Here is a 21,460-nt window from a genome sequence, read left to right on the forward strand (position 1 = left end):
TACAGGGGTCGTTTTGTAGAAAAATAGGTGGTGGAGCTCATCCAGGGATTGTTATGCAGCTGCACCTACTATTCAATGGACGAGGTAGGGAGTAAGAGGAGAAACCCTCAGAAAGGTTCAGGAGCTGTGCTCCTGTGAGCTCCTACTGAATCCAAGGCCTGGGGTTTTAAAGCTCAGTGTCAGCACCTTGAATTGGACCAGGAAGCAAATTGTGAGCCAGCATACATAAGAGAGTTCCAACAATAAGCTGTGGCTAATAGCTGCTGATGGACCTCTGCTCCATATGCTTATCCAATCCCCTCTTGAAGGGCTTTTTTTGAACAGGAATGCACAGGAATGCACTTCCGGCTAGCTTGGCATAAGGGGGTGTGGCCTAATATTAAAATGAGTGCCTGCTGGGCTTTTTCTACAAAAAAGCTTTGTGTGGAACAATGGTGCCATCAGAGGGCATGGCCTAAAATGCAAATGAGTTCCTGCTAGGTTTTTTGTACAAAAAAGCCCTACTCTAAATAAAAGGCTGGTACCAGACTGGGGACTATATTATAAAGCATGTGAGCTGGCATGGACAAAAGAATGGATGACAACTGAGTATAAAAAACTTTTAAAACTTGAGGGACATGACCTCAAATTGGGTTGGCATGCATTTATCTGATACCATAAAGCTGACACACACAAGTATTTTAAGAATCACCTCATCAGGAAATCATTCTTAACAACTTGAGAGAAGATTAAACACCAGATATACAATAAGATTCCTAATAGAGTCTCCCCTCCTGAAGCTTTTACTCAAATTAACTTGATTATTATTGAGACTAAGACTATAATTAGATGTGGAGAACTGCCTGGGAGAGATGGTATATTGAAATCTCCTGAGCAACTGAAGAAAGAAAATATAAACATTGACTGGTAGTCGAGACTACAAATCGAATCTAGATATACAAAAGATAAGTCACAAGGATTTTACACCGAGCAGACTTATTATATTATTATTATATTATTCATTTTATCCCTCCAATGATTAATTGTCAGTTCCTCAGCTTCTTTCCAATTCCTTGCTATCACTAGAATGATGTTTACATATTAAATAATAAAGTAGGCGGATAAGAACATCACTATCCAATGTATTTCTCTTTTAGCTGTATTGACATACTCAAATAGGGATACTGGCTGTTTATCTCATTACGTATACTAAGCCCATATTCCACTATATTTTAACATATTTTTCTTCTAATGGCAAACTATATGTATGTTACATGTTAAAACTTCTGAGAAAGTAATGCCCTCTTTTTGACCCAGGCTTATATAATAGAGTGATTGACAGACATTCTCACATTTTGATATATTACTGTTTTATTGCTTTCTCATACTCATGCTACCCAGATCAAAGGTTTGCTCAATTTGTTAATGTTACTATTCTATCACTGTATCTTAAAATTGTACCATTTTGCATTCTAAACCACTGCCCACCAGCTATATGTAGCTCCGCTCACTGTGCCTGATTCCTCGTCTGATGAAGTGTGCTTGGAACACACAAAAGCTTACGTTCTTAATAAAACTTTGTTGGTCTTTCATCCCTGGTATGAGGTCTGCACCTCAGGAAGGCTCACAGCTTAACTGTTTCTCTGGTTTAAGGTGAGAACCGCCTAACAACAACAAGCCCTACCAGGCACTTCACACTATCCAGATTTCTCAGGATACTGAAGATAGTTAAAGGGCAATTTTCAAGTTTTCATATTTTAGTATTTAGGTACCAGAACATTGGCTATCTTAAAGAAATATAAGACCTGAGCATTCTTGACAAACATTCTAACTACATTCCAAAAGAATTCTGTAATCTAAGCAATCCCTGGCACACGTACCAAAGAGAGGCACAACAGACCTTTTTGCTCAGTTTATGGAGCCAGTTCTCCACTCAAGGAATTGAGGCAGGCTCATTTGATCGCAGCACTGCTGAGGCCAAAGGTATGGAAGAAGGCAATGGGCATGGTTTATGTTTTTCATCCCAACCTATAATATAGTGGGTTCAACGCATAGAAGAGACGAGGTTGCGGTGATCATAGCTCTCTTTATTCAGTACAGCATAGTAATGGCTAAACTGTAAGACTGGAGAACTGAGCAAATACAGTTCAAGGTTCCTGCGCTAGAACACCATTGGGTCATTTGAACCAGCAGGGGGCCTGTGATTGGATCAGGGCAGCAGGGATTTGGATCCTACTGCCCATTGTTCCTGAATCCCCAAGCTCAGTCCACAAGGCTCCAATGAGCCAGACAGGAACCTGGTAAAACGTATTGCATGAGTCCACATACACAACCCAACCGCATTGCTTTGTCTTACTAGGAATCTTTGCTGCTAGAGTCAAATATGTCTTGTAATCCATTAATGGACTGCCTGTGATCATATTTTGTAAGCCACTTATTGACTGAAGTTTTTACCATAATTGTAATCCACCTTGGGTCCTAGTAAAAAAGGTAGGTTATAAATATTTTAAAAATGATTAGATAAAATTGTCTCCAATTCCTAGTCCAAGATGAATTTCTGAGGATACGTCTTGCTCCCTGTTTGTCTTGATACATACCACCCTCATTTCTCCTCCCACCCCTTAGAAAAGGTTGCTTACCCTTCTTTTAGATCCCCAAGTGCATTACACTGGCCTCCCAGAAGAGTTCTTCTACCTTTAACAGCAGTATATGAGGAAAACTTTCAATAGAAACAGCTTTTTAGCACATTACCTCTATACAAAGATATATGTTTAGCTACTGAATTGTTGTATTATTTAACAGTAGTCCCCAACCTTTTTGGCACCAGAGACCGGTTTTGTAGAAGACATTTTTTCCATGAACGGGGGCGGGGGGGGGGCACAATGGAATTATACCATTGTGCACTTTATTTCTATTAGTTTGGTGTGATTGTTAAGTATGCAGACTTTTATCTGGGAGAACCGGGTTTGATTTCCCACTTCTGCTCTTGCAGCTGCTGGAATGGCTTTGGGTTAGCCATAACTCTCGCAGACTTGTCCTTGAAAGGGCAGCTTCTGGGGAGAGCTCTCTCAGCCCCATCCACCTCATAGAGCGTCTGTTGTGGGAGAGGAAGGTAAAGGAGATTGTGAGCCGCTCTGAGACTCTGAAATTCGGAATAGAGGGCAGGATATAAATCCAATGTCATATTATTATTACTACATTGTAAAACATAATGAAATAATTATATAACTCATGACCCGGTTGCTAACAGGCCACAGACCAGGACCGGTCCACGGCCATGCATTGGGAACCCGATTTAGAAGCTACAGGCACAAGAGCTGACAACTTAAATTATGATAGCTGGAGTGATGCTGAAGGTGTTACAGGATGCTAGCATTTATCTTGGGTAGAAAATGCTGTATTCTTCTGATTACCTCTACTTTTAATAATTTAAGGGCAGAAACCCCAAAACTGCAAGGTTCCCTGAAATGCAGCAATGAAGACCTGAATTTTCATCAGCCACGCAGCTCTAAAAGCAAAGAAGGGTTTTTTGGGGGGAGGGGGGTGGGGGTGGATGGGGATTGCAGCCAACCTCCAGGTGGGGCCTAGAGATCTCCTGGAATTATATACTCCGGTCTCTAGACGAAAGAAATCAGTTCCCCGGAAAAGATGGCTGCTTTGAAGAGTGGTCTCTATGGTATTATAACCAGCTGAGGTCCCTGTGTTCCCCGAACTCCACCATTCCCAAGTTCCGCCCCTCAAATCTCCAGGAATTTCACTACCTGGAGCTGACGACCCTTGTTTACAGGCGTTAACCTTAAAAGAAAATACTGGTCATAACCAACATGCATGCCGTGCACGTCATCTCCTAGCAACAAGTGTGATGAACAGAGATGTTCCTTAACGAAGTTCAAAAAAAAAGATTCAAAGAAAACTACAGCTCCCACCATGCCTCGCGGCAAACACTCGCAACGTTAGACGCAAAATTGTGATCGCCTCTCTACATCTCCGGTGGCTGAACCGCCATGGCCTACATTGCCTCAGAGCAGTTGGGAGGCGCATGTGAGGGGAAACAAAGCGCCTGCGCAGCCGCAAGAGACGGAGAGACTGAGGAGCGAATCACAACGTCGGAAACAAAACAGCCGGCTTTCAAATCCTCCGCCTCCCGTAGCGCCATCATCCTCGGCAGTTGTGGCGGCGGCAACTGGCTGCAACGTGACAGGCGGAACAGATACCTTCCGCAGGTGAGCGGCCGTGAGTTGTGGAGGGTGTTGCGTGCGCAGTGGGTTGGTGTATCGCCCGGCCATTGGCACCCTAGCGAAATGGGCATGGGTGGGTTCGCCTTCTAAGATCAGGGCGCCGCCTGACAGGCTTCCCCCCCCCCCCACGTGTGTGAGGCAGGTGTGCGTATCTGCCTTTGGAAAAGATTCGCTTCCCCTCTTAATCCGCATCACGTGTAGGCTCATCGCGGTATTATCGCCACTGCACACGTGCTTGGGAAGAATTCGCATTCGGGAATTCAAGAGAAGGTACCTGATCAGACCTACCCATGTTACAACGCCTTCTCTTCCCTGTATGAGCTCATCCCTTTTGACCGACAACTGAGGGTCAACATAGGCAGGATTGTGTAATTTCGTGTTGCGTATGTGGATTGCTTTCATCACACAGAGAGGATCGCGGGGAGGCTTCTCTGTCTCTATTTCGCGTCACTGTTTGACTTAAAATCTCAGCATAGAGGTGGCTGTAAAAAGGGGGAAAAAAGGGAAAGCTTACTTTTTTAAAAAAGGACTAAATTGTACCAAGTTTGGCTAAGTAAGAGAAATAGCATAGAAAAATTGATCATTGTCAAATAATAGCCTAGTCAAGTGTTATTAATTAGTATGACCATAACATTGGTTAACTAATTTGATGAATAATAATTCTAAAACTTAAAATGCAAAGCATGGAGCACACAGCTAATATAAAAATGCCTTTAGAAACAAACAAACAACCCCCCCCACACACACACACAAATGAGCAAAGATGTGCATAAACTCAACAGGTATATGCCATACAGTCAAAACTCAAACACTTCCCTCGCAACCAAAAAAGCAGTATTAGTTCCTCAAAAGAGAAAATGGTAGAGAGGAGTGGAAGAGGGATAAGGAATAATGAAGTAACAAAAGGAGAGCAGTCACCATGAGAAACCCTTTGAATTAAGAAACCCCAAGCGAGGAAAGGAAGAGTTCGTACTGAACCTACAAAACAGACATGAAAGAAAAAAGCAAGCCAGAGTATAAGCTCAATAAAATGGAACAAAGGTAAAATACTAAAGCTGAGATAAAAGGAATTAAAATAAATAGGTAAAAGCTAAGATTGTATAAGGTTTTTTTTTTAAAGCCCTAGAAATGGAGCACTGCTTCATAATGTCCTGCAACAATGTTCCAGGACTGGCACCTTGCCTATTAAAACCCTTACTTCTCCCTACACCTCCTACAGTGGAGAAGGCAGTAAGATAGACAAAATATAAATATAAAAGTATTGAACCTAAAAAATATGTAAAACAAAATGAAACTACTACCTCTCAGCAGAGCACAGCCCCCCAAGCATACAAAAACAAGAACTGTGTATAGAAAACTAAGTTTAAGCGACTAACAGTAATGCTGGTTTGACAACAAAGAAAAGTATTTTTTAAAAAACTCACTTCAATGATGGCTGCATTACCACAGTGAGAGTCATGCTGTGTCAATATTGCAGTGAGTTTTGTGATTCGTTTATAGAGTAATGAATGTATTAACATGGCAAATGCAAAGATACACAAGGTGCTGTGAACTACAGGAAAAGAATGGGTAAGTAAAGGGAGCCTAGAAGGCCCAGTGTCCTGTTACATACGTGTGTTACCTTACATTGCAAACACAGGTGAAAATGGGACCACATGAAAAGAGTATACTGTTATACTGTTTGTAGACCATTTCCAACTGCTGATGAATTAGCAAAGCAGGATAAATCTGTGTAGTAGACCTTCACTTGTTGTCAGGAGTAGCTAGTATGGCTAGAACTTGTCATGAAACTCACTGGGTAACCTTCTCTGTCTGCTTAAATCTATCTTGCAGGATTGTTGTGAGGGTAGAATTGAGGAAGGGAGACACCTGCATAGTGCCTATCTCCTTCCTCCTTGTCTTTGCTGGCTTCTGGACTTGCAAAGCTACAAGGAAAACACGAATGGATTTTCCATTAAAGTCTCTGCACCTAGAGACCTTAATGGAAAACCTACCTCATGTTTTCCTTGCAAATTTGTGTTGCAATGTATTTCAATGGAGTGGAGGTAAGGCAGTTTCACTTTTTGCAGCATTTATGGCCAGTTAAAGCTGCTTACAAATAAAGGGTTGATATATGCTGAGTGAACCTGAGAACTGGTGCCTAGTGAGTACTCTACCCTGGGAACCCACAGCCATATTAAACTGGAGAGCTATTGTTAATCTGTGTAGACCCAGGGGCAGAGGGGAGAAGCTTGCAATGCCCAGCCATTTAATGTTTCTCAGATTCAGAGCATTTTAAATGTTCAGTTTCTGCTGTGATTTTTGTGCTTTTACTTGTTTTATTTTAAAAACTATTGCCAGATCCAACTATTCCCCCACCTTTCAATTTTAAACAAAGCGCAAGAGTTTTAAGCATGTTTGTGTTTTAAATTAAAAATAATATATTTGTGTTTATCTGTGTATCCATTATAAAGTTTTTATCTTCAGTACCTGGCATTACATTTTATGACATGTATAGGTTGGCCCCCAAAGTCCCATTTATGTCAAATCCATCTCTTGTAACAGATGAGTTTGACATCCCTGCTCTGGAATCTGTTTGCAATGTTCCTACAAATCTTTCTGGTGTTCATAGCGAGGGTATATATCTGTGTCAAATGAACGTAGCTTTTATGCAATTGATGAAGTGGGTTCTGGCTTGTAAATACTTATGACAATAAATTTATTAGTGGCCACTGTGGGAAGTTCTCTATGTTACCTGGAAAGGAGGGTTGGACATTGTCATCATATAAATTCTGGAAGAAAACAGTCCATGTTTCCGCTGGAATATACATGTCCAGGGGAGAGGCTATCTTAAACCCCCCAATCTTTGTTAATTTCCAAAAAAGCGCAGAATTTTTTAGTTTTACAGCCTGCATAAGTTCTTCCCATAGTTTCCGAGTATACTCTTTCTTCTTCCTTTGAATAATGCCTTTATAGGTTTTTTTATGGCTCACTAGGACACTTTGTGTCTCTACCCTTTTTTCTATGCTACTTCTCATAGCAAGATAATACAAACGATTTAGTTCTTTTTTTGCTTGGACACATTCAGAATCAAACCAACGTTTTGTTTTCCTATAATGCTGATGTAATCTATTCCCTGCTGGCACAGTCATAATAGAGTAAATCTCCTGGATTATATCTTGGTAAACTATTAACGGGTCTTGGTTTTCCTCTAAAGCTATGAACACTAACACATGCTTCTGCAAATTTTCCGGAGTTAAGATTTCTTTCACTTTTTTATCCAATTCCCCACCCCACCTTACTCTTTTCCCCATAATTCCTATCCTTGTTGTATAACATACCTCATTTTGGTTAGGATTTAATGGGAGAGCTATCTGCAGACATAGAGGTAGATGGTCACCCTCCAAGTATGGGAGTACTTGGAAATTTTTAATCAGAGGTAATAGAGAATTGCATACCAACATATAATCAATAGTGCTCATTCTATTCCCAGACATAAAAGTATATTCGCCTGGATGATCGCCATAGAATGCCCCATTTAGGATATGGAACTCTCTTCTGCCTGCTAATTTAGCTAAACATAGGCCGGCAAAGTTTGCCTTACAATCTTTAAAATCTCTTGTGAAGGGAAGTCCATTCTGGCCTTGTTCCTGCTCATTTAATAGGGAATTAAATTTATTTGCTAAGAAGGCATCATTCATTCCCATACGGGCATTGAAATCCCCTGCCAGTAAGATTTGAGCTTCCGGGTGTTCCAGGGAAAGATTTATTATAAATTGGTCTAGTGACGCCCAGTTTTCTTCTATAGATGTCTGTTTTGTTAGAGGTGGGAGGTATACATTTATAATAATCAGGATTCCCCTATCCCATCTCACCAATATAGCCATAGCTAAATGGGACAGCGAGGGTTTCAACACGCACTGAACCTTAAGGGCATTGGAAATAAAAATGCCCAAGCCTCCCCTTAACCTCCCTGGACCTTTTCCTGGAACTGCTGGTAAACTATAGGAGGAATAACCGTCCAGCAAAAGAGTTTCTGCCATCCACGTTTCCTGCAATAAAATAATATCAAAGTCTCTCTGGAAAAAAGGAACCTCTATGTATGAATGAAGACATCTTAGCCATCCTGCCACGTTCCATGACAAAATTTCAACAGGTTTGTTGGTGATCCCCATGTCTTGCGTTGAGGACAGTCATTTGCATTTTCCTCCATCAGGTGCTTGGGGGACATCCCTTATTTCGCATATTTCAGGGTCATCAGCTGCCACAATCAGGTTGGAATTATGCTTTCCTTTGTTAATTATTATAGTTGGTTCTAATGGGAAATGATGGGCCTCCTCTGCAGAATGGGTCCCTTCACCTTCACTCTTCCTCAGCTCACAGGCATTAGTACTTCCCTCTATTTCCATCTCCCTACAATCAGTAGAACCTCTGAGACCCTTCAGGGTAGATGTCAATTGTTCAAAACGGTCTATCAAGGACTCTTGCTCACAGTCTTGTAACAACGTAAATTTTGCAAGCAGTTGTTTCTCGAGTTCCTCCTCTGGCCAACTGGAATCCAGATTTTTCTGTCCAATCCCAATATCTCCTGTTAGGGGTGCCTCTTTGTCTAAGTTAATGGAGGTAATAGAGGCAATAGAGGGCTTCAGAGCTGATTCCAGCAAAGGAGGGGGTAAATTAGAAGGAGTTGGTTGATCTAAGATCAATACAGTGTTGGTAGATTCCAGTTCTGCCACCAGTGACTGTTTTTTATAGTCCTTCTTAGAACCACCATCTTTTGTTTTTGCAACTATTTTTGAAATTATAGCATTTTTGAAATGTCTTTGTAATCTAATCCCTAGCGCCGCATATCTGTTGGCATAAGCAAACAAGTACGAGGGAATTTTGTCTGTATTAAAATGAAGCAAAAAGCGTTCAAATCTTATAGGACCTGGCAGCCTTTCCATCTGTATGAGGTCAACCAAAGGGGGAGCTATCCCAAGTAAGTTGGCTAAATGTCCTTTTGCTTTCCATTTGGCGCTCCAATCGATAAATCTCCCTTGCAATGGGAAAATATTTACAACAATACTTTTTGGATTGTATACCAATGAAAATAAATTTTCTTTAACAACCTTTGGTTTCTTTGATGTCGAAGTAGCTTTAATCCCAGTACCTATTGGACCTCTTTTCTTAACAACGTTTGCTTTATTCCCCTCCTGTGCCTGTTCTTTATTTTCTTTTGCATAATCTCCACCCCTCTCCTTTATCAAGGATACTATTTCTCGTAAGTAAGTAAAAATTGTCTGTAAGGCCTCTGCCACCAGGGTTGTTTGCTGTGCTAGCAACTCCAGCCCCTCCGCATGCCTATTTGGTTGTTTGTCACTTAGTTGGCAAGGTATGTTATCATTCAGAGCTTCATTAGTGTTGCAAAAGGGCTGGCCCACAGGACAAGCTTCTCTTCCATCTTCTCCTCCATTAGTCAGTCCACTAGTCAGTTCCTCCTTTTCTGCTGGCTCCAACACGTCCTCTAGAGGGGAAAAGCGATTTGATGTTTCAACAGCAAATGACGGCAGAGCAGATTTGGACTTGTTGTTTAAGGTAAAAAAGTCCTCTATCCTAAGCTGTTTGCAAACTGGCAAAGAAGCAGATTCCTCCTCCATTTCTCTTGGCCGCTTGCCCGATGCCATTAAGGGGGTTCTGTTGGATGGTAATTGGCACTGTTCTGATAATAAATAAATAAAACAAATACCAAACAATTGATATCTTAAAAATTACAGATAAAAGCCACAACATCTGCTAAGAATATCGTGAAATGTCTTTAAAAGCCAAATTTGTCAGAACCAACGCTGTAGTCGACTGCACTCCGCCATGTTGCTTTACAGGAGTTGACTTAATTTCAACCTTCAGTTAAATTCACAGTTCAAGTTAAAAGACTCTAAAAAAAAAGGAAAAGAAAAAAACCCCTGTCTTTGAAGGACAATGTAAAACTTTGTAAAACTTTATAAAACATCAGCTGTCGTTCGTTAGCTGCAGCAGCTTCTGTGTCAGAAAACAAAAGGAGAAGCTTATTAACTGATTAAACAGCCAGAGCTTGGGAGAAACGAAACAGCTGCACCAAAATTAAAAGTGAGGTGATAAGATGAGACTATTTAAAAACAATTATAACAAGGCAAGATAAAAGTTAGAAGATTGAAAACAACTTAGCGTTTTAGGAGCGTTTTTAGGAGCGAAGAAACAAGCGTCTGCCTTCCTCCTAGTCTTTAAGGTACCAACACAAGACTCAGTCTTGGGTTGCAGCAAACTAACATGGGTTCTGTTGTGGAAGCTCAGTGTTGACTGATTGCATTATTTTGTGACATACCGTATTTTTCGGACTATAAGACGCCCCCCCCCCCCAAAAAAAGTGGGGGGAAAGTGTGTGCGTCTTATGGTCCGAAGGTACGTACCTTCCGGGGGGGGCGATCTGCTGCCTCTTCCTCCAATCTGGCGCTGCCCCCGCACCTGCCTGCCTGGCTCCATCTTCTTCAGGCAAGCGCTGGGATCGCTCCACGTGGCCCCAGCGCTTCGCAAGCGCCGGCTGCAGAGGGGGCGGGTGCTTCCTACTTGCCTGTATGCCTGCCTTCAGCTGTGATGTTTAAAGCAAGCGCTGGGATCGCTCCCTCCCCCCTCTTATCCCAGCGCTTGCTTTAAACATCACAGCTGAAGCCAGGCACACAGGCAAGGAGAAAGCACGCTGCCCTCTCCACAGTCGGCGCTCTTTGCATCGGCCTTGAATCGCTCCCGGGTCTCCCATCGCCTCCGGGAGATTCGCGAGCGGCGCTTTGGTGCTCATTAAGGTCCCCGTGCCGTACTGCATTTGTTGATGGGGGTGGGCTAAGTCACCCTCCCCTTGCTCCACCCCCGTTTGCTCTGTTGGATCTATCTGCACCACCTTCATCACTTTCGGGGTGTGGATCCCCCAGTGGGGTGGGCTCCCGACTCCCTCCGCCGGCTGTTTCTGATAGCCCTGCGCCCCCTCTTTCATTTGATATGTGTCCCGTGCGGGTGCCACCCTCCCGCCGGGAGATGCCGCAAAATGAGCCCCCTTGAGGCTTATGGCAGCAGGGCTCGGGGGAAGTGAGCTAGACTGCTGTTCTTCTGAGGGGTGATAGAGTGTTTTGAGCCCGTCCCTCTGGCATCGATCCCATCGTTGTGGGACCCAGGGGGCTGGCGCGGTGGCCCACCAAAGCAGCCTGTCAGTCACTTCCGGGTTCCTGTAAACCTGTAGGGGTTTCACGTGAGTCCATCACTAGGTGTGGCTCTTTCTGTTGCTCTGCATCTTGCTGCGTTACCCCTTTCTCCCCGTTTTTGCTGCCCAGGACTGGGGCAGGGGTGGGGGCTGCCTGAGACTTCTCTCCCCCCCCACTTGGGGTGTCACTGGGGTTCCCTCGTTATTTGCCTGTGGCTCTTGTGATGCCTGTGAAAGTGATTTTCCATCTCCTCCTCCCGAGGAATCCTTCTGTAAAGCCCGTTAGCAGCATAATGTTATTGCTTCCCGGTGGTTTGAGGTTCGCGGGGAGGGGCTTCGGGGCTCCCTCCCCCCTCCGATCCCAGTGCTTGCTTTAAACATCACAGCTGAAGGCAGGCACACAGGCAAGTAGGAAGCACCCGCCCCCTCCGCGCCTGATCAGAGGAAGAGGCAGCGGATCGCCCCCCAGGAGGAAGGTGCGTCCTATCCTCCGGAGCGCCTTATGGTGCGAAAAATACGGTATTTGTATTAAAATAAAATGACGAGCATTAATTTGTTGGCAACCTGCTAGAAATAAATCAGTTGTGGTGGGTAAGGCTGTGTCTTTTGCTTACTTTGTAAACTATGTTATGCTTATGAGAAGAGGCTATGTATGTGAGTAGCACACACTTGATTCTTTTAAGGAAATGTCATTAAAGACACAGTACACCAAAAATACATTAAAGAATACAAAAAGTCCCAGTGCACAGAATTCTCTCATACAGTCCAAAATCCAGTACTTGGAATGCACTCTTCCATAACATGGAAATGAATCCTCTAAGAAGGAGTCATAGGAGACTGGTTTCAGCCATGCCTTTCTCAGTCACAAGTTGCACCGTACATCACTGCGCATCTCGCCTCCAGTTCCATAAATGATCATTCGCTAGTGGGGACCCGGTCTTCCTTAATTTATGGGCAGTGGCTCTCACTAAACTGCTGGTTACGTCCCTACCAACCAGTGGCCAAAACCGGTCTCCTATTACTCCTTCTCCGAGGATTTAAATACATTGTATTTTTTGCCAAATATTCACTGAGTATCCGCTGTGTTTACCAAACTCTATGAGATGAGGCTGGCATGGTTGTGATCTTTCTGGGAAAATTTGTCAAATTCTAATTTAAATATTAGCAAAAGAAGGCAAAAACACCATGTAAAAGCCCAGACTGTGGATAAGCACTGAGGTTTGTCCATGCTTTACATGACTGGTTGGCAGCACAACATCCCTGACCACTATAGATAAACAGTCAATATTTACAAATGTAGGGCAGAAAATTTTCCATGGGAGACAAATAGTAACAGAAGATTTTTTGGGGGGTAGTGTTCTATTCTTGAAAATTTTTCTTCCCCACAACATTGGAGACTGGCTATAAGAATTCTGAATAAAAGCAGTTTAAATATGCCTGAAAATTTCCTGTGATCTTGCGCATAGCTCTCATATAAACATATGTAATTGTTTTGTACTGAGTCATACACTTGCTCCATCTAACTCACGACTGTGAAATCAAACTGATCTCAGTTCTCCAGGGTCTCTGTAAAAGGTCTTTTCTAGTTCATTTCAGTGAAATAATCTCATTTGTTCAATTTTTTACCCAATCTTTCTTCCGGAAAGCAAAGCCCGAGGTGGTGGCTTGTGATAGAAAAGCACACCAATGAACAGAACCAAAAATCTCACAATATCAATCACTTGAGATGTCTGGAAACTGGGACCTTCTGTATGCAAAGCCTGCAATTTGGCCCCTCCTCTTGACTCAAGCATTGTATTCACTAATACATCTTTAAAGGCCAAACAGTCTGCTTTCCTTGGTCAGTTAATAAAACAATCTATATATAGGTTGTTATTTTGGGCAGGAATGTTAATTACACTGTATTTCAGTTAATTAATAGAAAGATAGATTAAAATGATAGTGGGGCTGTCAAAGGAAAATGTGTGCCAAACCAACATTGGAATAATAATTCTGCTTGGAAAAAATGTTGTTAGAAAGGTAGTTGACAGAGTATGTTAAGTGCTAATATGGTTCCTGTGTTGAATGTGACACCTCCAGTCTAAAAATAATAGTGATGGTCCAGTTTTAAAAGTTGGCAAGCAAAGGCAACACTGGCGATATAAGTTTTGATGTAGACTTTAAATTTGTATGAAAACAATTGATGCTCTGTATTAGCTAAACAAGAAAATTGTTATAGAATACTTGGAACACATACACAGCTCTGTGTATTCTTTTTTTGTTTTTAAAGTCAGAATTCTGCATTGAGAGAGCTTTATTCTGTGACTTGTATAAAATTGTATTAATTGCTAGTGTATTTTTCTTGACCAAGAGAAAAACAAATCAGTGCTACACATGCATCCCTGGGGGGTGCTGCAGAAAAATTAAGCAGGAGTCCAGTAGTGTCTTAAAAGACAAGTATAATTTGTTCCATGGATATACACCTCATACATGTGGTGCTCTGACTCAGGAAAGAATCTGTGGGAATTCCCCCCTCCCCAAAATCTGTAAGGTGCCACTGGATTTCTGTTTAATTTTATTTCCAAACTAACATAGCCAATCCTCCACCTGTTAAATCTCTATATATTCCTAGTCTTTCTTTTTCCCTTAGAAATTCTGTTCTGGCATAAAAGTAACTATTTTTATCCTGTGTTATTGCACTTAAGAGAAATTTCATTTTTTCACTTAGAGGCCTTTTCTGACCAAGGCTTGGCTCTTTGATTGTAAGTGTCTTAATTGGGAGTTGAGAGTATGCCATTCTCACCATGTTTGGGGGTTTATATTATCATATTCTTATCATGCCTGCAGGTTCAAATCATATTACCTGCATCCAAACCTTATGAAAGCGGTTCAGGAAAATATACTACTATGTCACAAAGTAGGATATTTTTCCTGTTCGTTTCCTCGTTTTCACAGAAATGCTTAAAAATTCATGCTAATCTATCACCTTTTGAGAGCTTCTCCCCATGTTTTATATAATGCACTGACTATAACAACATAAATGCTGAATGGGACAACAATAATATCCTAACATGCTTTTCCAGAACTGTGTCACCATATGATGGGCTTGAATAATGCTCCTAAAAGCTCCCAACCTTGTAAAATCACTGGAAAACAAAGTAACCTTGTGATTTTAAAAGAAAATACAGTAAAATATATGTTAGGACTTGCAAACCCTTTATGGAGGGGGCGGGGGGGGGGGGAGGGAAGCACTCTGACTTCAGTCTTTCTCCTGACAAAAGTATTGATGAATTGGTTATTACATTTGAGAGCTTTACTGTTTGTTTGCTCAGTGGCTCCCAACCTTTTTGGCACCAGGGACCAGTTTCATGGAAGTCAATTTTTCCACGGACTGGCAGGAGGGCGGGTAGCACTCCAGGCTGCCCCCCCTGCCCACATCCCATCCCTGCCCCCCATGAAGATCTTTAAAGGGGGGGGGAGAGACGGACTGATTCTGCCACTTCCCTGCTAGGTGGCCAGGAGGCAGAAGGCCAATCTGCCTCCCTCTCCCATTTAAAGACTCCTGCCAGTCAGCTGATCAGGTGTAGGCTAAGGTTGCAGCAGCACTGCCCCAGGATCCAGGCGAACAAAAGAGGCAGTGTGGCCTCACTCCGAGGCAGGGGAGGCAGTTTTGGAGTGAGACCACACTACCTCTTTCATCCACCTGGGTCCTGGGCGGGCAGGGGCGGTGCAGCACCTCTGCCTTGCTCTGCGGCCCAGTTGCTAGCAGGCCACAGACTAGTGCCAGTCCGTGGCCTGGTGGTTGGGAACCCCAATGTTAGCAGATAGATCCTTGGACTTGTGGCCTAAAGACATCCTAATTCAATGCTGCCAAATATAGAAGTGGAAGAGTTTTCTGTTGTTTCCAGTATATCCCTTACTACATTTTCCACACTCTGTGTTATGTAACCTTTTTCCAAATCCAGGAAGCATAGCAAGGAAGATCTGACCTCATAGTGTTATTGCTGAACACCATAGCTTTAGTTCCTAACCTGTTTCTTATGTGTTTGTATGTTGAATGGTGAATAGTGTAGTGTAGCATGAAGTTTGGAGTTTGGTTAAAAACTAATCTTCACTATAGTTGCTTATTGAATCCCTCCCCCCTTGTTTTATTAGTGGCTGGCTCAGTTAGAGAATCAGCACGAATGTGTGAGAGAATGTTTTCCTTCTCATTCTATTGACAGGAGAGTGGAGTAAGTACTGAGGAAGAGGACACTGGCTGTAGAATTTTGGGAGTGCTATTTTCCCACCCAAATGCTGCAAGCATTTTCTTGCTTGGGTTCTCCTCCAGGTAGTAGAATTCAGGGGGTGTGATTGAGGACAGAAATTGGGAGCAGGACTCAAAATGTATTTTAACAAATGCTATATGGATGTTACTGATTTTTAAATATGAAAAGTATGTCGCTCTGTGATTCTGCTGAGTAGTAAATTGGACCAACCAGCTGACAGTTTTGCCATAGCTTATCCTGTCTCTTGCCAGCAGTCCTTTCTCAAAATGTGCTGATGCTCTGAATACAAAGCTAAACCATGGGGAACTTTACAGACGTATTATAGTGTGCAGTAGTAAATTATCTGTTCATTACCTCATCAGCATTTGTTTTCAAACTGACTGTTCTTAAAACTGATGTGTAGGAACTGTATACTTCTATGGGTCCTCCCAGTTTGAAATGTGTAATGTGGCCCACTTGCATTGTCTTCCTCACAAGTAGTTTGCACCCTAGTATTGGTCTGTTTCGACCCCTTCTGTTTTGTTACAATATAGTATGTCACAAGAGAGCCACTGTAGTTACTCAGTTGAATTTGTTGGCTTATAGGCCAGCTCCATTCATAATTTAATTCTCTGCTCCGCTTTTGTGATATTTTTCTTCTGGGCATACTTCAGAGGATACTCTTGAAAAATGACATACTTGCTGTTCTCCCCCCCCCCCCCCCCTCGGTATTTGTTGATGGTGTGTAACTTCTGTTCTCAGCACTCTTCTCAACTGGTAAGGCTGACACAGCCCGGAACATGGCATCAGAAGACATTTCTAAGCTGGCAGAGTCACTTGCCAAAACACAGGTGGGCGGAGGACAGCTGAGTTTCAAAGGAAAAAGCCTGAAGCTCAATACAGCAGAAGATGGTAAGAGGAATAGCAGTGTTGCTGGGAGGGTTTCAAAGTCTTCATGGTTTCAAAGTCTCTTTCAAGGCAAGGAATCTTTGAGAATATAAGCTCAGTCAAGGAATGTGAAGATGAAGTATTACAGAAGTATAAAAGTATGGTTTCATTTCAGGAGAGGAGAGTATTCCATCTCCTATAATTCCTTGAGACAGGAGGTAATTCCTTCCACCCCTGAGGAGGAGGTACCCCCAGTTGTTTTCCTGCCTCCTCTGCAAGCACAGGACTTTGTAGTCTTTTGGCTTTTTTCCCCCTCTGCAGGGAAACTAGGTCTGGTTTACTTCCCTTGTGGGTCTTTAGTTCCATCTATGTCTTCTTCTTCTCCTCCTCTTCCTCTCATTTGTTCTTCCCTCTCCTCCCATCCTTCTCTTGAGCAAACTACTGCCTTTGTGGGTCTTTAGTTCCATCTATGTCTTTCTTTTTCAAAAGAAAAGTCAGCTGCTGTGCATTTGTTCTTCCTTCTCCTCTCATCCTTCTCTTGAGCAAACTACTGCCCAGAGCCCTGCCACAATATTGCTTATGTCTCCAAAAGCAGAGGGAGAGGCCGCCCTAATACTGGAAGGAGACTCGCTGTGATGCCCAGTGACAGAGAGCTGCTGAAACAAAGGCAGAGGTGTAACCAGCCGCTGGGAGTGATTTCCTTACTCATTTAGAATATTTCTATGCCACCTCTTCAGAGTTGTAAGGTGGCTTACAATTAAAAAGGACAATTGGAAACGCAACTTATTAAAACTCAAGTGGACCATTAAAAAGCTTGTAAGATAAACCCCCTAATTAAAAGCCTAGGTTAAAAGATGTGTTTTAAGCTGGTGCCTAGAAGAAAATAAAGTAGGCACCAGGTGAGCCTCAAGGGATCATGCTTCTTAAGGGAATGGCTGTAGCTTGTGAAGTAGGTGGAGCTAGTAAAAGGCACAGCGTGCCATGAATGAAACCTGACTCTCCAACCATAAGCCAGGATCCATTAGCAGTTCCCCCCAGCTACAAACATGCTCGTTTGGAAGAATGCAGCCTCCTCCAGGACAAGGTGACTCTGAAGTCCCCAAGCAGTTTCTCCATTGACCTGTAGCACCTCACTTTGTCTGGAGTGAGCTTCAGTTTATTGGCCCGTATTCATCCCATTAACCTCTCCAATCACCTTTTCAAAACTGCAGATCCATTTGGCTTAGCTATTAAGGAGAAATAGAACTTTTTATCATCTGCATATTAGTGGTTGAATGTTCTTGCATTATAGGGGAATTCTGTCACCACCCCAGCTTTTACGTTCTTTGCAGAATGTTTTCGTCACAAGGAAACTCAAATCTATCAGTAATTATGTACATTTTCAGAGCTGTCTCAGATATAGTAAGCCTGGGGGAACAGAAGCATAAGTAAAATCAGGTGTGTGGGGAGAAAGGTTTCTTTAGACAGGGCAAAAAGAAGGGGTAGCATGAGCCGCTAAATGACAGTAAGGGCCTGTAGCTTTGAAGGTGGGGGATAATGTACAGAAACCCTTTACTAGTTTCATGAGCAGCACCTACAGTCTCTTTCTGCAACTAAAGCTCATGAAATACTGCATAGAGTGGGGTCTTAAATGACAGAAAAATCTACACCTTTAATTAACATGGAAGAACTGATATGGTGTGTCCGATATACATTTAATATATACTGAATGCCATCTGAAGCAAGAAAATGTCAAATATAATTAGCACCATATTGTTTTAATTGTTCTTAACTGTTTAATTTGCTCTTAATTGTTTAACTATTTAATTGTTCAATTGTTATGAATTGACTGATTATGAGCTGCCCTGAGCCTGCTTTGGCAGGGAGAGCAGGATATAAATCCAATAAACCTTAAACACCTGGTTTGCAGCTCTAAGTTGCTGGAGTAGAGCTTCATAAACAAATGATCTTAACCAGAGTGTCATAAACAAATGCTTTCTATCTGCTCCTCCAGAACAAAGCCACGCTAGTTGTGAGAAGGCCAAGCAAGGGCAATGATTACAGGCGAGCAACTTCAGTCTCTCTTGATACATAACCTAGGATTGTCAGTCATGCCTCCAGAGCTCTCCAAGAGTTTCATGTGGCACAACTGGCACACTTAACACTGCGATCTTAGCTTTGGAGAGTAATAATGTTCTGCATACTCCACGCAGCTGAAGAAGTGATTAAAGAGATAGAGGAGTTTGATGGCATGGAAGCACTGCGTCTGGAAGGAAACACTGTGGGTGTGGAGGCAGCAAAGGTCATAGCCAAGGCTTTGGAGAAGAAACCTGAGCTGAAGGTAAGAATCTTAAAGGCAGATGAGCAAAAAGCATATATTGTCTATTGATCCTGAAAGGCAAAATTACGGTCACAGAAATGTACTGCATGTTCATTTACTCCTTGAACTGGCAAATAAAATGGATCTATTGACATTCTGTGTGAATGAGTAGCAAATACAGGAATATGCTAAAAGAACCTTAGCAGTTCTGTGGGAAAAGTATGACATTAACCATGGGACTGCCTGCAACTCTGCTGAAGAATCAAAACTAGTAGCAAATTGATTTTGATAAGCACTGTTGTTTAGCTTTAAAGCACAGCTCAAACTGGTGGAATAAGCATAGATTGAAAATCATTGTTTTTCAAGGCAGAAAATTAATTTGGAGGGAAACTTGTAATTTCATAGAATCATAGAGTTGGAAGGGACCTCCAGGGTCATCTAGTCCAACCCCTTGCACATTGCAGGAAACCCACAAATACCTACCCTAAATTCACAGCCAGTTTGGTGTAGTGGTTAAGTGTGCGGACTCTTAGCTGGGAGAACCGGGTTTGATTCCCCACTCCTCCACTTGCACCTGCTGGAATGGCCTTGGGTCAGCCATAGCTCTGGCAGAAGTTGTCCTTGAAAGGGCAGCTGCTGTGAGAGCCCTCTCCAGCCCCACCCACCTCACAGGGTGTTTGTTGTGGGGGAGGAAGGTAAAGGAGATTGTGAGCCGCTCTGAGACTCTTCGGAGTGGAGGGCGGGATATAAATCCAATATCTTCTTCTTCTTCTTCATCGCTGTCAGATGGCCATCTAGCCTCTGTTAAAAACCTCCAAGGAAGGAGAGCTCACCACCTCCCGAGGAAGCCTATTTCATTCAGTATTTGCTTGGTCTTTCTATTGGGATAATTATTCAGTCATTCTCTTCCTTCTGCCTCTGAATGCTTTATGTAATGATGGGGGGATGATGATTGTACAGATACCCAGTTGGGAGGATGCTGTCCTCCTGCATTTACTGTTGTCTTCTGATGAAATGTTGTTACTGTTGCTCTTAGTAATGGGTTACTACCCCACCAGGAATCTTTTTTTGTGCTTGTGCATTGCCAAACTGATACTTGGCATTCAGAATTCAGTTTGTTTCATCTACCTGCCCCTTTTGGATTTTGATGAGCTTCATTTACTTCCTTGTGCTATTGTATTTGTAATGCACTCTACATGGGTCTGTCCTTGAAGTCAACTCTAAAACACCAGTTGGGACAAAATGCTATGGCTTTAACTACTGGGAACTAGACATAATATGCTTAGTATATTCATTCTACAGTTACTTCATTGATTATATATCAGTTACCAGGTTCAATTTAAGCTACCATCTCCCCTGCTGTGCTCCTATGTGACAACTTTGCTTATATGAGCAGGGTCTTCTGGCAGTGCCACCCTGCAAAAGGGTGAGACTGGCAATTGTATGTAGAGATCCATACTCTGTGGTGGTTCCCCACCTTGTGGAATAGCTTGCCTATGGTGGTCAGGAAAGCTTCCATACTTCTGCTTTTTTGAAAAATGGCATAACAGGAATATTCAAGAGGGCATTTTTATAAAGCTGATAGGTGTGCAGTATAATACGAAGTCTAGGGGGATGCTTATATAAATGGAACAGGAGTGTAATCTGTTCCAGTTTCTGTTTTATTATCATGTCCTTACTGCGTTGCCTTTTACTTTTATAATTCCAAGTCCTGCATTTGTTTTATGATATATCAGGTCTGAAATTTTTGCATTGTTTTTAATATTTGTAATATGCATTCTGTTACATTAGTTATTGACTGTCACATGCTATTTGAATGCATTGTTTTACATTGTGTAGTCTGCCTTGAGTCTTAGTGAGAAAGGCTGGTTATAAATAAACATGACTTCTGTTCACTATTTAATAACTGCTGCAATATGAAACAGCTGTCTTTTATTGAGCAAATAAATATACATCTTATGTAGCTCTGCTTATTGCTCAGCAGATTGTTCATAGGTAAGTAGTATGTAATTGTCATTTAGGCTACTTTGACTTTCCTGAGCACATACATATATGTTTTCCAGAGATGCCATTGGAGTGATATGTTCACTGGAAGGCTGAGACCTGAGATCCCTGCTGCTCTGGTAAGTGCATGACTTGTATAGGAGTTTGGTATGGGACTGTTATGAACATGCTTTCACAGTGATTTCAGTGGGCTCAGTCTGGAATAACTGCTTAGGATTGTGCTGTAAGTATGGAATTCTATAGGGCTAGGTTCTAGGCTAGCCAGATCTCAGAAGCTAAGCAAGACTGGCCCTTGTTAGTATTTGGATGCAGACCTCCAAGAGATACCAGGGTCGTTGCACAGAGCACCTCTGAACCTCTCTTACCTTGAAAACCCTATGAGGCTGTAAGTTGCTGGCACTTTCCACCACCACCAAGCTATGGGGGTGAGTTAAGTGCTTGATGATTAATGTTAGAAAAAGATGCCAGGTGGAAGAAGGTATGCAGTTATTGACCAGCATAAAGAATCTTTTAAAAATAGTTGGAGGAAAATATAGCCTGCTCAGGTTCTGATAAGGTTCTAAAATGAAACTCATTCTAAAATGGAACTCAGTTAGGATTTACTCCTCCAGGCAATATGATATTTCAAGCCTTGAACTTG

At 42.4% G+C, this 21,460-nt stretch overlaps 1 protein-coding gene across 1 annotated transcript in view; it reads left to right on the top strand.

The window, feature by feature from the left end:
• Nucleotides 1-4,023: 4,023 nt before the first annotated feature.
• The window catches only part of RANGAP1 (Ran GTPase activating protein 1), a 45,365-nt gene continuing 27,928 nt past the window's right edge, over nt 4,024-21,460 (top strand). The window contains exons 1-4 of the mRNA XM_060245359.1: nt 4,024-4,202; nt 16,392-16,541; nt 18,710-18,837; nt 20,880-20,939. Of these exons, the coding sequence (XP_060101342.1) occupies nt 16,430-16,541; nt 18,710-18,837; nt 20,880-20,939 (300 nt within the window). The 5' untranslated portion in view covers nt 4,024-4,202; nt 16,392-16,429. The remainder of the gene's footprint in view (nt 4,203-16,391; nt 16,542-18,709; nt 18,838-20,879; nt 20,940-21,460) is intronic.

This window comes from Heteronotia binoei, chromosome 8 (genome assembly GCF_032191835.1).
Source record: "Heteronotia binoei isolate CCM8104 ecotype False Entrance Well chromosome 8, APGP_CSIRO_Hbin_v1, whole genome shotgun sequence".
Taxonomy (NCBI): Eukaryota; Metazoa; Chordata; class Lepidosauria; order Squamata; family Gekkonidae; genus Heteronotia; species Heteronotia binoei.